We start from the raw sequence: 12824 nt of genomic DNA on the forward strand, positions 1-12824 counted from the left end.
GAACTATTAAACTCTTGCACATAATTTTCAACCACTAAACTTTAAACTCTAACACATAAAACTTATTAAACTTATTTAACATCTAGATATAAGCTATAATTATTAAATATTACTATAAATGCCAATTAAATATTACATATAATTAACTTGTTTTATTCTTATATATTATGTTACATATCGTTAATGTATATTTTTACTATTGTTTAGAAATTTGCACTCATAAAAAAAAAATCCTCCTTCCAAAATAATAGTACAATATCAAAAATCTTTTATGAGAAAGATAGAAACTCTTCATAAGGTAAAAATACTTTAACTTGAACAAAATATAACCTCAATATTCAATACTTATTTTTATTAAAATTTATTTAATTTGATTTTATACTTAGATATTTGTGCTTGTCAATGAGGACAATATCCATTGGTATCTTGTTGTGTTTGATATTCACAAACGTCAGATAATTTGGTTGGACTCTAAGCCAAACTATGAAAAAATGGAGAGAAAGGATTTTAATATTAGGAAGCTGGTAATTATTTAAATCTATAACGTTAACATCTATGATTCATATGTAAGCTTTTGTATAGAAGTAGTGTTTATACTAATTTAACTTAACCAATTAACAGGTTATGTACATTGAAGACATGCTTCAAGATGACTCATTTTATGATCTTGAAACCACTGTTAGGCCTAAAATTTCTCGTTTCGCTGATCCAAAGCATATAGAAACTGGAGAACAAAAAATTGGCTCGTAATGATCTAATCTTATCTCTATTTTATTTCTCTTAATATTATGTTGTATATTTTTTTATATGTGATTTTTTTTACACTATTAAAATAGTAATGATTGTGGAATTTGGGTAGCAACTGGGATGAAAGATTGTGCTAAAAATGACAATTATTCCATCAAGGTACGGACACCTTAATATTATTAAATAATTATTAGTTAGTTTTAAATTCATGACTTGTTACTTATATTTTATATTTCAATTTTAGATTGACGACACAACAAGAATGTGCATCGCTCTTGATTTGGTTATCAAACCATACAATACAAAACAAGGAATTATTTTGAAAGCTGCAGAAAAGAACTACAAGAAGATTGAAGAGAAAAATAAGAATTTAGTTAAAAAGTAATTTTATTTGAGTTTAAATTTTTTTGGAACAATGTGGTAGAATTATTGAGATCGTTATGTGTAGTTTTTAATATCTGTTTTCGGAGTTTGAAATACAAGTTTCCTTACTTTTATATTTTGCAAGTTTTTAATAAATATTTTTTTTAGAAATTAAATGCTTAATTTGAGTATTACTTTCCATGAGCACTACAAGAAAAACACTCATTCTGGTACACTTGAAAAGTGTAGCCAAAAGTGAAAAAAAATGATGCCTTAGGCTACGGCTACGCTTTTTGGGCTACGGCTACGCTTTTTGAGGTTATTCCTATTCGGCCGTTGCCTGTTCTCAAAGGCTACGCTTTTCTGCACCAAGGGCTACGCTTTTGGCGTTTGGGAATAGGCTACGCTTTTCAAGTGATGCTGTCTAAGACCAAAAGCTACGCTTTTCAGCTTTCATTTTTCAGAATAGGCTACGCTTTTCAACGCTACTGCATCACTTGTAAAGAGTAGTCACTTTGTATACCATAGCTACTTTTTATAAGCGTAGCCTTAGATCCCTCTTTTTTTTTTTTTTGTATACTATAGCTACTGTATATAAGTGTAGCCTTAGGTCCCTCATTGTTTTTTTTTTATTTTCTATATATATATATATTCTAATACATTTTTTTTCTAAAACCTAATATTTAGTAATATGATTATGTATATAATCCTATTTTTTAATTAAATTAGTTAAAAATTATAAAATAAAAATAAATACATAATAATACCATACAATATTCTTTAAATAATAAAAATTATCCTTTAACAAAATATATTTATAATGAACTAAAAATATTGGGATGATCATAAATGAGTATTCATACATCTCACACTAAATTAAACATACCTATATCAAAATATACATTAGACCACTTAGAATTTACTACTAATAAACTATAAAAAACTAAAATATTGTATCCTACATAAGTATCTTCTAATAAAAGTTATTGACCTTCTGATAGAAGAGAAAAAAATCTTGTTCTTTAAATATCTTGTTCGACGGAAGATCGTATTTGGGAGATTTCTGGTTCTTCATCTGCCTCAAATCTTGTTCTGTAGGTTCTGGCAACTACAAAAGAAAAAAATCAAAATTATATAACACTTACTAAACCCCTTAAAGCTTAAATTTGAAAGCATACATAGCACAAAAATGGAAAAAAATGAAATTCACAAACAAAATCAGAAACAAGGTAAAGAAGTGTATATCATACCAATTCAATGTGACCATGAGGGAAATAGAAAACTCTGTCTTGAACACAAGGAACATCCATTAATGGCCCTGCACAGCCTCCATAGCTCTTTAAACAAATCATCACCAGCCCCACCTGCCACAAAACAAAACACAAACATGTTGGAAACTTTGCATGGTTTTTTTCAGACCAAAAGTTGGAAACTTTTTTCTCTCATTTTTGCATTAAGCTCTTCCTTAGTAACCTCCATGTTCACAAGGCAAAAAGGGTCATTCACTTCATATTGAAAAATTAAAGGAAAACATTAAAAATGAAGGGTCCCAACAACATTAGTCAATTGCTGAAAGAACACAGACATTACTCTTTTTCAGCTCAACACTCACATTAACCAAACATGGTAATAACAAAACCACATGAAAATAAATAAATAAGTGGGAGATATTGAGCAGAGGAAGAGATATTATTAGATCCATTAAGACTTAAAAGAGTCAACTATCTAACGTAAAGAGTCAACCATAGTCTCTTGAAACTCAGCTCCAAGATAGCCACTAGAAACATGGAACCAGTTATCCAATAACAAGTAGTTTGCCACAGTACCAGAAATATATAGATAATAATAAGAGACAATCAAGAAGACATGAAAGGAGAGAATGAAGGGCACAGACCTCATTTTGGATCCTGTTGCATAAAGATTCAACCAATTGATTTCTGTCAAATCCCATATTAACCACTTCCTGAAGAAGCTCTTCGTCAATCTGCAAAACCATGATATTGGTGGATTTTGTAAATGAATAAGTGTGAGTATCAAAATTGTTTAAGGTGGAGTTAATGTCAAAAATAAAAACCAGGCAAATTGATAAACATAAGGACACTATTCTATTCTTTATCAGAAGGTAAGATAAAGAACAAATATGTTCCTTTTGCTTCACTCAAATTTTAACTCCAGTTGGCACAGTCTCAGAGAAAGAACAAACTTTGAAATGCTGAATTCAATGATAGGAATATTTAGGAACATGAAGCTTAATAGTTGACAATAGTTGATAAATTGCCATGAGCCACGAAAATACTGCAGCACATATAATCCACATGCAACAAAAATAATTAACATGAAATCAGTAAACTACTCTAGACAAATGAATAATAGGCCCCATTAGTACTTGATTTTTTTTTATTAGAACATTACCATTTACCAATACAAAGTAAACTGCTGATTAAGAAAGCAACAATCATTCACATACAGATCCAAGAATCAAGCAGCTGACTGGTCAATAAATATATTATGTAGCCTAACTTATTTGAGAATAAGCATACTCAATGAAAAGGTTTCTGCCATTTAATCACTAAATACAGCTAAAATCAATATCTAACTATTCTAACCCTTACCTCTTTGTTGATCAAATACACAAGACTTGTCCCTGTTTTTCTCTTGAGCCCAAAACCTTAACCGTTCCAAGAACTAGAATTTTGGTTACATTTCACAAGGCCATTCGACCAAATTAAACACAGAGGAGAGAAAATCACTCACCTCTCTTTGCTTGTGGTGGTAGTTGTGTTAAAAGAAATTGAATAAACTGGAAAAAATGGAGCAAGAGAATTATCAGAATTTTGAATTAGAGGAGAAAAGAAAGAAGATGAAGTCGCTGTTCTCACCTAGCAAAGAAAGTCGAAGAACAGTTGGGTGAGTGGAACGCAGCTCCCTCTTAAGCTTCAGTCAGCTCCCTCCTTGGCCATCATTCTCTTTCTCTTGGTGCTATGATTGATGAAGAGCCAAAAACTTGAAGAACGCTCCTGTTTTTGCTCCCTGGTGCTTTGGCTATTCCTCTGTTCCTTGCCCTCTCTCTACTGTCTGTGAATTCATGAGGGAGACAGACAGAGACACAATGTTATATTATGATTATGGGTATTTTTCTTGTAGTGAGTTCTCCTATGTTATGTTAGATAGATTGAAGAGGAGGTACCTGTCACAAATTTGAACCTATTCCATCAAGGGTGATTTGTTTAATATGCCACTAAACAAGTCAATCGGTATCTAAATAGACATGTTACTTGTGCAACTTGGAAGGAGAAGCAAATTACAAGCAGAATGCAAACATTCAACTGAGATTGAAGTGCTTGAATAAACTCCAGAAGTACTTACTTGAGAGGATCCTCAGTGCTTTCCCCAACATATGCAATAGCAGCAAAGTGCATCACAGCATCAAACTTATTCTCCAAAAATATTTTATTAACCTGGTAACCAGTTAAGTAGAAAATCTTTCTTGGGTATTCTCCACATACGTTTCAATCAAAGTTAAAAATATGACAACAAAATATTTCTAGTGATGAGGAAAGTGGGTAAGGATACAGATGTCTGATCTCCCAAGTCAACATATATAAATTGAAGCCTTCCTGGTTCTGGAAATAAATTTTGAAGAACTCTGACGGCACCCATATTTCCTCGTGACAGATTGTCCTGCCAAAAAGGAAAAAACAATGTTATGCTTGTCGCAACCACACTGATAAGTGCATTTGATTTTGTCAGAGAAATATTTCATTTTTATTAATAGACATACTACTATAGTGACACGATAATTTTCCTTCAGAAGCCGAAGCGTAGCATGTGAACCAATGTAGCCTGCACCACCTGTTACTAAAACATGAGTTACCCCAGGTTCGCGAATGGCAAACTGGAAAAGGGGGAAAACAGAAACGAAAATGATAAATTAGCTTAAATAAATAAAGAAAATTAGCTTTAGAGAAGGCAAACTCTTATATCAGGATAGTTCAAAGAAAGAAGAAATCTATAACTGAAAAATATATATATCTTGTCTTTATAATTTTTCCCTTACAAACTATCCCCTTTTCTCCTTCTTTCAACTATCTGGCTGACAAAAGTTGTGAACGGTAATTAAACATAACCAAGCTTCACTCTTTATGGACAAAAAATTAAAATAGTTCATATCATTCATCAATTCATCTCTATCAACAATCTACCACTTTTATGATATTTTTCAAAGGGTAATAATCAAACAGCTATGAAACTATAATGAATATGCACATCTCTGGTGTGGAGGGGACAAAAAAAGGGAAAAGAAGCAAAGACATAAAAAGCTCTCAAAGAAAACATGTGTAAGATGACTAGCGATTACCGGACTAGTGGAACTCAAAGATGGAGATTGCTTGATCATGATAATGCATAATGCTGTTAATCCAGCAGCAAGAAAAACTTTTCCAAGAAAATTGCCTTTCCTTTTTGGGTCAGCATAATCCAAGCCTAAAAGACAGAAAAACAGGAGAAATTAAATTGAAGAGGCCACATCTATGATAAGCTTAACAAATCCAATGGCATGAAATAAATTACAGAACTAGACAATGATTCGTCGTAAGCAAAAAGTGAAATTTAAACAAGAAAAAATCAACAAGAATAATAACAAAAATAAGAATAATAATTCAGTTGACACATGGTGAAATTTAATACATGTACTATTTTAATACACAGGAGAAGTCATGACTTGTTAATACATGTACTATTTTAATTTCATGATGGACTCATGCATGTGAATGAATTCAATTTAATTGATGGCTCAAAATCATGATGGATTCATGTGTGAAGGCATTCAATTCAATTAATGACTTGTTAATATGTGTACAAATTCAATTTCATGATGAGTTAGATAAGCATGCAAATATTAGGAATTTTTAAATCTACCCACACCTTTCTCAAATTATGATCAATGTATATTTAGTGGTATAATACAATTGAAGTCATTGTTTTTATGCCCCAAATTAATGTCTTTATAATTTTTTGATTTTGGAAATTAACTATTTCGGTATTTTCCTTTAAAGATACATTAATTTAATTTATTGTCCTTAAACATACCTTATTAAATTATTAATATGTTACTACTTTATACTTGATTGGTAATTAAGAATAAATGTTAAATAATGATTATTAATAATTATGATGACAATTAGTAATTAATATGATACTAATCAAGTTCAATTCAAATTTTAAAACATAAATTATTAATTCGTTTCTAGAATACTTTTTCAAAAGAATGATTTCAAAAAAGTAATACTGGTGAGATTATGTGATAATTTCTTTTATTAAATATAAATACATAAAAATTATTTGTTAGTAATTACACGTATGTTAAAAATATTTGTTGATTATTAGTATCATTATTCAAGTAAATAATATACAATTTAACTTTCCAACCTTGCTTGAAAAAATTCTTAAATGAGACAATATTTTGCTTTATCATTGTGCTTAATAATAATGATGATAATAAATGAATAATACGTTACTAATTAGTTTTAAAAGTGAATAACTTCAAATACTTGCTCATTTAAATACGTTACAAAAAAAATAATTGATCTCCAACCTCTTCTCTTTTCCCAAATCTAAGTCGTAGCCCACAATACTCCGTCTGTCTTACATATATGCTAATTCACAAAAATGAAGCAATTTTGGTCAAGTGAAAGTGAATACAATACCAAAAAAAAAGTCAATTTTATTGACTCTCTCTCCTTTTTATTTGGGTGTGATTTGTAGATTGGCAATGGTGATGTGATGGATTGAAACCAATAACATCTCTGCACAACTCATGATAATCAGAGAAGAGATACCATGATTTGTCAAGTTCCGAAACTCCAAACAAAAATGAAAAAAAAAGCTTAACCGAGCTTCATGATAGGTCAAACTCCAAAACTTCAAACATAACTCAGCTGCATTCAAGAGAAAATTAAATATTAAATTCTCTCTTTAAACTTTTCTTTTCTTCCTTTCCTTCATTCTTTTCTTCCTAAAACTTTAATCTACTAAAGTAGTCAGCAACATGTTTGACTAATGCAAATACTTTTCATGGAATTGGTATACACACAACTAATCATTTATTGTTTCTTCTGTAATTTGGAGTGATAATTAAAGAAGAATCCAAATAGCAATTTTAGGATTAAACAGCGAATTTATACTGGCTTAACAACTAAAAAGATAATTCCAATTAGGCGAGTGATTACTTTAGATTCCAGAGTCAATCATAATATATAGTGCAATTATTCTAAAAGATCAATCTATATAGTAGATATACAGCTCAATAAATTGTATTCATGGCAGCAAGTTTGATCCATAAAGAAATCAACAAAATAAAACTCACGGTTTGAACATGCAAGCATCGAAAAAAGCCCAGATAACAAAAAAAATGAAATTCATTGTTTGAACATAGGGTAAACACCTAACCTAATGTCAGGGGTGTGGACGTCAGAGACGATGATGGAGAACGCGGCTATGTTGTTGGATTGGAGGCGGCGAACACAGGGGTCACGGAGGCTCATGACTTGAGAGACGGCGGCGACACTACTGTTGGAGGCGGAAATAGGGGCGTTGTAATCAAGGTCACGAAGGCTAACGACGGCATAGACGGAGATAGAGAATACGGCTACGCTGGCGGATCGGAGGCGGTGAACACAGGGGTCACGGAGGCTCAGGACGTGAGAGACGGCAGCGACACTGCTGTTGGAGGCAGAAACAGGGGCGCTATAATCGGGGTCACGGAGGCTAACGACAGCATAGACAGTGATGGAGATGGAGATAGACGAAAGCATGAGAGATAGAAGGGATCTGGCAGTGTCGGTGAGCAGTGATGAACAGCGGCAGTGAACGGCGATGGTAGGAGAGGTTCAGATTTGAGGGGTTGGATATTCAGGAGTCTGACTTAGAACAAAAGACAATCACTAGTGTTTTGGGAAGAGAACACTGATGGAAAAGGGAAGAGGTTTTTTATTTTAATTTTGTATTAATTTTAATAAACAAAAATACTTAACCATAGTTAATCATATATGATTAAAGTATATGCGTATTCGTATTTGTATACAAATAATATTTAATATACTTTTGAAATATATTAAATTTTAAGTTTTTTAAATTATTTAATTATTAATTGCTAGAATTAATGATGCCACATGTCTATATTGTATTGGTCCACATATACAAGGTATGAGTTTTATCACAAATGTTGGAGTATGAGAGCTGATGAGCGGATAATTTATACGCTTTTTGACATTGTTTTTAGTATATTTTTAGTAGGATCTAGTTACTTTTAGGGATGTTTTCATTAGTTTTTATGTTAAATTCATATTTCTGGACTTTACTATGAGTTTGTGTGTTTTTCTGTGATTTTAGGTATTTTCTGGCTGAAATTGAGGGACTTGAGCAAAAATCAGATTCAGAGGTTGAAGAAGGACTGCTGATGCTGTTGGATTCTGACCTCCCTGCACTCAAAGTGGATTTTCTGGAGCTACAGAACTCGAAATGGTGCGCTTCCAATTGCGTTGGAAAGTAGACATTCAGGGATTTCCAACAATATATAATAGTTCATACTTTGGCCAAGGATAGATGACGTAAAGTGGCATTCAACGCCAGCTCTCTACCCAATTCAGGAGTTCAGCGCCAGAAATGGATCAAAAACCAGAGTTGAACGCCAGAAATGGATCAAAACCTGGCGTTCAACTCCACAAATGGCCTCTGCACGTGGAAAGTTAAAAGCTCAGCCCAAGCACACACCAAGTGGGCCCCGGAAGTGGATTTATGCATCAATTACTTAATTCTGTAAACCCTAGTAGCTAGTTTATTATAAATAGGACATTTTACTATTGTATTAGACATCTTTGGATTATATTTTGATCTATTGATCACGTTTTGGGGGCTGGCCTCTCGGCCATGCCTGGACCTTTCACTTATGTAATTTTAACGGTAGAGTTTCTACACTCCATAGCTTAAGGTGTAGAGCTCTGCTGTTCCTCAAAGATTAATGCAAAGTACTACTGTTTTCTATTCAATTCATCTTGTTTCGCTTCTAAGATATTCATTCGTACTTCAATCTGAATGTGATGAACGTGACAATCATCATCATTCCCTATGAACGCGTGCCTGACAACCACTTCCGTTCTACCTTCGACTGAATGAGTATCTCTTAGATCTCTTAATCAGAATCTTCGTGGTGTAAGCTAGAATGATGGCAGCATTCAAGAGAATCCGGAAGGTCTAAACCTTGTCTGTGGTATTCCGAGTAGGATTCAATGAATGAATGACTGTGACGAGCTCCAAACTCGCGATTGCTGGGCGTAGTGACAGACGCAAAAGGATAGTAAATCCTATTCCAGCATGATCGAGAACCGACAGATGAATAGCCGTGCCGTGACAGGGTGCGTTGACCATTTTCACTGAGAGGATAAGATGAAACCATTGACAAGGGTGATGCCTCCAGACGATTAGCCGTGCCGTGACAGGGCATTTGGATCATTTTCCCGAGAGAAGACCGAAAGTAGCCATTGACAATAGTGATGTATCACATAAAGCCAGCCATGGAAAGGAGTAAGACTGATTGGATGAAGATAGCAGGAAAGCAGAGGTTCAGAGGAACGAAAGCATCTCTATTCGCTTATCTGAAATTCTCACCAATGATTTACATAAGTATTTCTATCCCTCTTTTATTATATTAATTTCGAAAACTCCATTACTATGTTATATCCACCTGACTGAGATTTACAAGGTGACCATAGCTTGCTTCATACCAACAATCTCCGTGGGATTCGACCCTTACTCATGTAAGGTATTACTTGGACGACCCAGTGCACTTGCTGGTTAGTTGTGCGAAGTTGTGAACCATGGTATTGGCATCATGTTTTTGGCGCCATTACCAGGGAAAGAAAGAGCGATGAATTTTACATAATCAAAGTGTAATCACAATTTCTGCGCACCAAGTTTTTGGCGCCGTTGCCGGGGATTGTTCGAGTTTGGACAACTGACAGTTCATCCTGTTGCTCAGATTAGGTAATTTTCTTTTTGTTTTCTTTTCAAAAACTTTTTAAAAAAATATTTCAAAATTTTCTAACCTGTTTTCAAAAAAAAAAATTTTTAGATTCAAAATTTTTAAGAATGAATTCTAGTGTTTCATGAAGCATGTGAAGCCTAGCTGGCTGCAAAGCCATATCTAAATTCTTTTGGACTGAGGCTTCCAAACCATCAGCACAGAGGCAAGTTACATATTTGATAAGTAATGAGCAGTATATTCTGATATCTTGCTGAAGCTTGGCTGGCCATTGGCCATGTCTAGTGTTTTGGACCGGAGCTTTCATTGAAAGCTTGGCTGGCTAGTGAGCCATGTCTAATTCCTGGACTGAAGCTTTAGACTAACATGGCAAGATTCCTGGAATTCATATTAAAAATTTTGGAATCCTTATTTTTTCTTTTACGAATAATTTTTGAAAAAAAAATCCAAAAAAATTTAGAAAATCATAAAAATCAAAAATATTTTTCTGTTTCCTGTTTGAGTCTTGAGTCATGTTATAAGTTTGGTGTCAATTGCATGTGCATCTTGCATTTTTCGAAAATTCATGCATTCATAGTGTTCTTCATGATCTTCAAGTTGTTCTTGGTAAGTCTCCTTGTTTGATCTTTGCATTTGCATGTTTTGTGTCTTTTCTTGTTTTTCATATGCATTCTTGAATTCTTAGTGTCTAAGCATTAAAGAATTCTAAGTTTGGTGTCTTGCATGTTTTCCTTGCATTAAAAATTTTTTCAAAAATATGTTCTTGATGTTCATCATGATCTTCATAGTGTTCTTGGTGTTCATCTTGACATTCATAGCATTCTTGCATGCATTCATTGTTTTGATTCACAACTTTCATGCATTGCATCATTTTTCTTGTTTTTCTCTCTCATCATAAAAATTCAAAAATCAAATATATATCTTTCCCTTTTTCTCTCATCAAATTCGAAAATTTGGATTGACTTTTTCAAAATTTTTTAAAATCAAGTTGTTTCTTATGAGTCAAATCAAATTTTCAATTTGAAAATCTTATCTTTTTCAAAATCTTTTTCAAAAAATCAAATCTTTTTCAAATTTCTTAGTTATTTTCGAAAATTCCAAAAATATTTTTCAAAAATCTTTTTCTTATTTTTATTCCAAATTTTCGAAAATAACAATAGCAATTAATGTTTTGATTCAAAAATTTCAAGTTTGTTACTTCCTTGTTAAGAAAGATTCAAACTTTGAGTTCTAGAATCATATCTTGTGATTTCTTGTGAATCAAGTCATTAATTGTGATTTTAAAAATCAAATCTTTTTCAAAAACTAATTTCAATCATATCTTTTCAAAATATCTTCTTATCTTATCTTTTTTTCAAAAATTTGATTTCAAAATATCTTTTCTAACTTCCTAACTTCTTATCTTTTCAAAATTTGTTTCAACTAACTAACTAACTTTTTGTTTGTTTCTATCTTTTTCAAAACTACCTAACTAACTCTCTCTCTCTCTAATTTTCGAAAATATCTCCCCCTTTTTCAAAATTTCTTTTTAATTAAATTAATCATTTTAATTTTTTTATTTGATTTTTCGAAAAACTACTAACCCTTTTCAAAATTAATTTTCAAAAATCACTAACTCTTTTTCAAAAAATTATTTTCGAAAATTCCTTCTCTCTCATCTCCTTCTATTTATTTATTCATCTACTAACATCTCTTCCTCACATCACCAAAAATCCGAACCCTCTTTCTCTCTCTCTGAGTTCAGATTTTCTTCTTCTTTTCTTTTTCTCTTCTCTTTCTTATGAGTAGGGACAGAAAAAAAAGGCATTCTTGTTGAAGCTGATCCAGAACCTGAAAGGACTCTGAAGAGGAAATTAAGAGAAGCTAAATTACAACAATCCAGAGACAACTTGATTGAAAATTTCGAACAAGTAAAGGAGATGGCAGCCGAACCCAACAACAATAATGCAAGGAGAATGCTTGGTGACTTTACTGCACCTAATTCCAATTTACATGGAAGAAGCATCTCCATTCCTGCCATTGGAGCAAACAACTTTGAGCTGAAACCTCAATTAGTTTCTCTGATGCAGTAGAACTGCAAGTTTCATGGACTTCCATCTGAAGATCCTTTTCAGTTCTTAACTGAATTCTTGCAGATATGTGATACTGTTAAGACTAATGGAGTAGATCCTGAAGTCTACAGGCTCATGCTTTTCCCTTTTGCTGTAAGAGACAGAGCTAGAGTATGGTTGGACTCTCAACCTAAGGATAACCTGAACTCTTGGGATAAGCTGGTTAAGGCTTTCCTAGCCAAGTTCTTTCCTCCTCAAAAGCTGAGCAAGCTTAGAGTGGATGTTCAAACCTTCAGACAGAAAGAAGGTGAATCCCTCTATGAAGCTTGGGAGAGATACAAAGGACTGACCAAAAAGTGTCCTTCTGACATGCTTTCAGAATGGACCATCCTGGATATATTCTATGATGGTCTGTCTGAGTTATCTAAGATGTCATTGGATACCTCTGCAGGTGGATCTATTCACCTAAAGAAAACGCCTGTAGAAGCTCAAGAACTCATTGATATGGTTGCTAATAACCAGTTCATGTACACTTCTGAGAGGAATCCTGTGAGTAATGGGACGCCTATGAAGAAGGGAGTTCTTGAAATCGATACTCTGAATGCCATATTGGCTCAGAATAAAAT

The 12824-nt window shown here is 33.0% G+C and overlaps 2 protein-coding genes and 1 non-coding gene across 3 annotated transcripts; all 3 read right to left on the reverse strand.

The window, feature by feature from the left end:
- Positions 1-1922: 1922 nt before the first annotated feature.
- Positions 1923-4125, reverse strand: LOC107612281 (auxin response factor 1-like). The gene is made up of 6 exons (XM_088497402.1): positions 3990-4125; positions 3865-3910; positions 3723-3778; positions 3005-3094; positions 2361-2474; positions 1923-2218 (listed from the first exon to the last, which is right to left on the reverse strand). Exons 4-6 carry the CDS (start codon positions 3059-3061, stop codon positions 2084-2086), a joined length of 306 nt encoding a protein of 101 aa, XP_088353528.1. The 5' UTR covers positions 3062-3094; positions 3723-3778; positions 3865-3910; positions 3990-4125; the 3' UTR covers positions 1923-2083.
- Positions 4061-5605, reverse strand: LOC110266006 (putative UDP-arabinose 4-epimerase 2). The gene is made up of 5 exons (XM_021109668.2): positions 5468-5605; positions 4892-5005; positions 4684-4791; positions 4477-4568; positions 4061-4185 (listed from the first exon to the last, which is right to left on the reverse strand). Exons 1-5 carry the CDS (start codon positions 5504-5506, stop codon positions 4179-4181), a joined length of 360 nt encoding a protein of 119 aa, XP_020965327.2. The 5' UTR covers positions 5507-5605; the 3' UTR covers positions 4061-4178.
- Positions 5606-12465: 6860 nt separating this feature from the next.
- LOC148549372 (small nucleolar RNA R71) lies at positions 12466-12573 on the reverse strand. The gene has a single exon (XR_015898835.1). It is a non-coding gene; the product is annotated as a small nucleolar RNA R71 (small nucleolar RNA).
- Positions 12574-12824: the final 251 nt, after the last annotated feature.

This window comes from Arachis ipaensis, chromosome B8 (genome assembly GCF_059453495.1).
Source record: "Arachis ipaensis isolate K30076 ecotype BB chromosome B8, ASM5945349v1, whole genome shotgun sequence".
NCBI lineage: Eukaryota > Viridiplantae > Streptophyta > Magnoliopsida > Fabales > Fabaceae > Arachis > Arachis ipaensis.

Bases quoted from the DNA above. Each gene is read 5' to 3' on its own strand.
- LOC107612281 (XM_088497402.1), bottom strand. From the start codon at position 3,061: ATGGGATTTGACAGAAATCAATTGGTTGAATCTTTATGCAACAGGATC. The intron at 2,475-3,004 runs GTCTGTGCCCTT...GTTTTGTGGCAG, and splicing joins GCAACAGGATCCAAAATGAG to GTGGGGCTGGTGATGATTTG. The intron at 2,219-2,360 runs GTATGATATACA...TTTCTTTTGTAG, and splicing joins CTCATGGTCACATTGAATTG to TTGCCAGAACCTACAGAACA.
- LOC110266006 (XM_021109668.2), bottom strand. From the start codon at position 5,506: ATGATCAAGCAATCTCCATCTTTGAGTTCCACTAGTCCG. The intron at 4,792-4,891 runs GTATGTCTATTA...CCTTTTTGGCAG, and splicing joins ATTATCGTGTCACTATAGTA to GACAATCTGTCACGAGGAAA. The intron at 4,569-4,683 runs GTATCCTTACCC...ACTGGTTACCAG, and splicing joins ACTTGGGAGATCAGACATCT to GTTAATAAAATATTTTTGGA.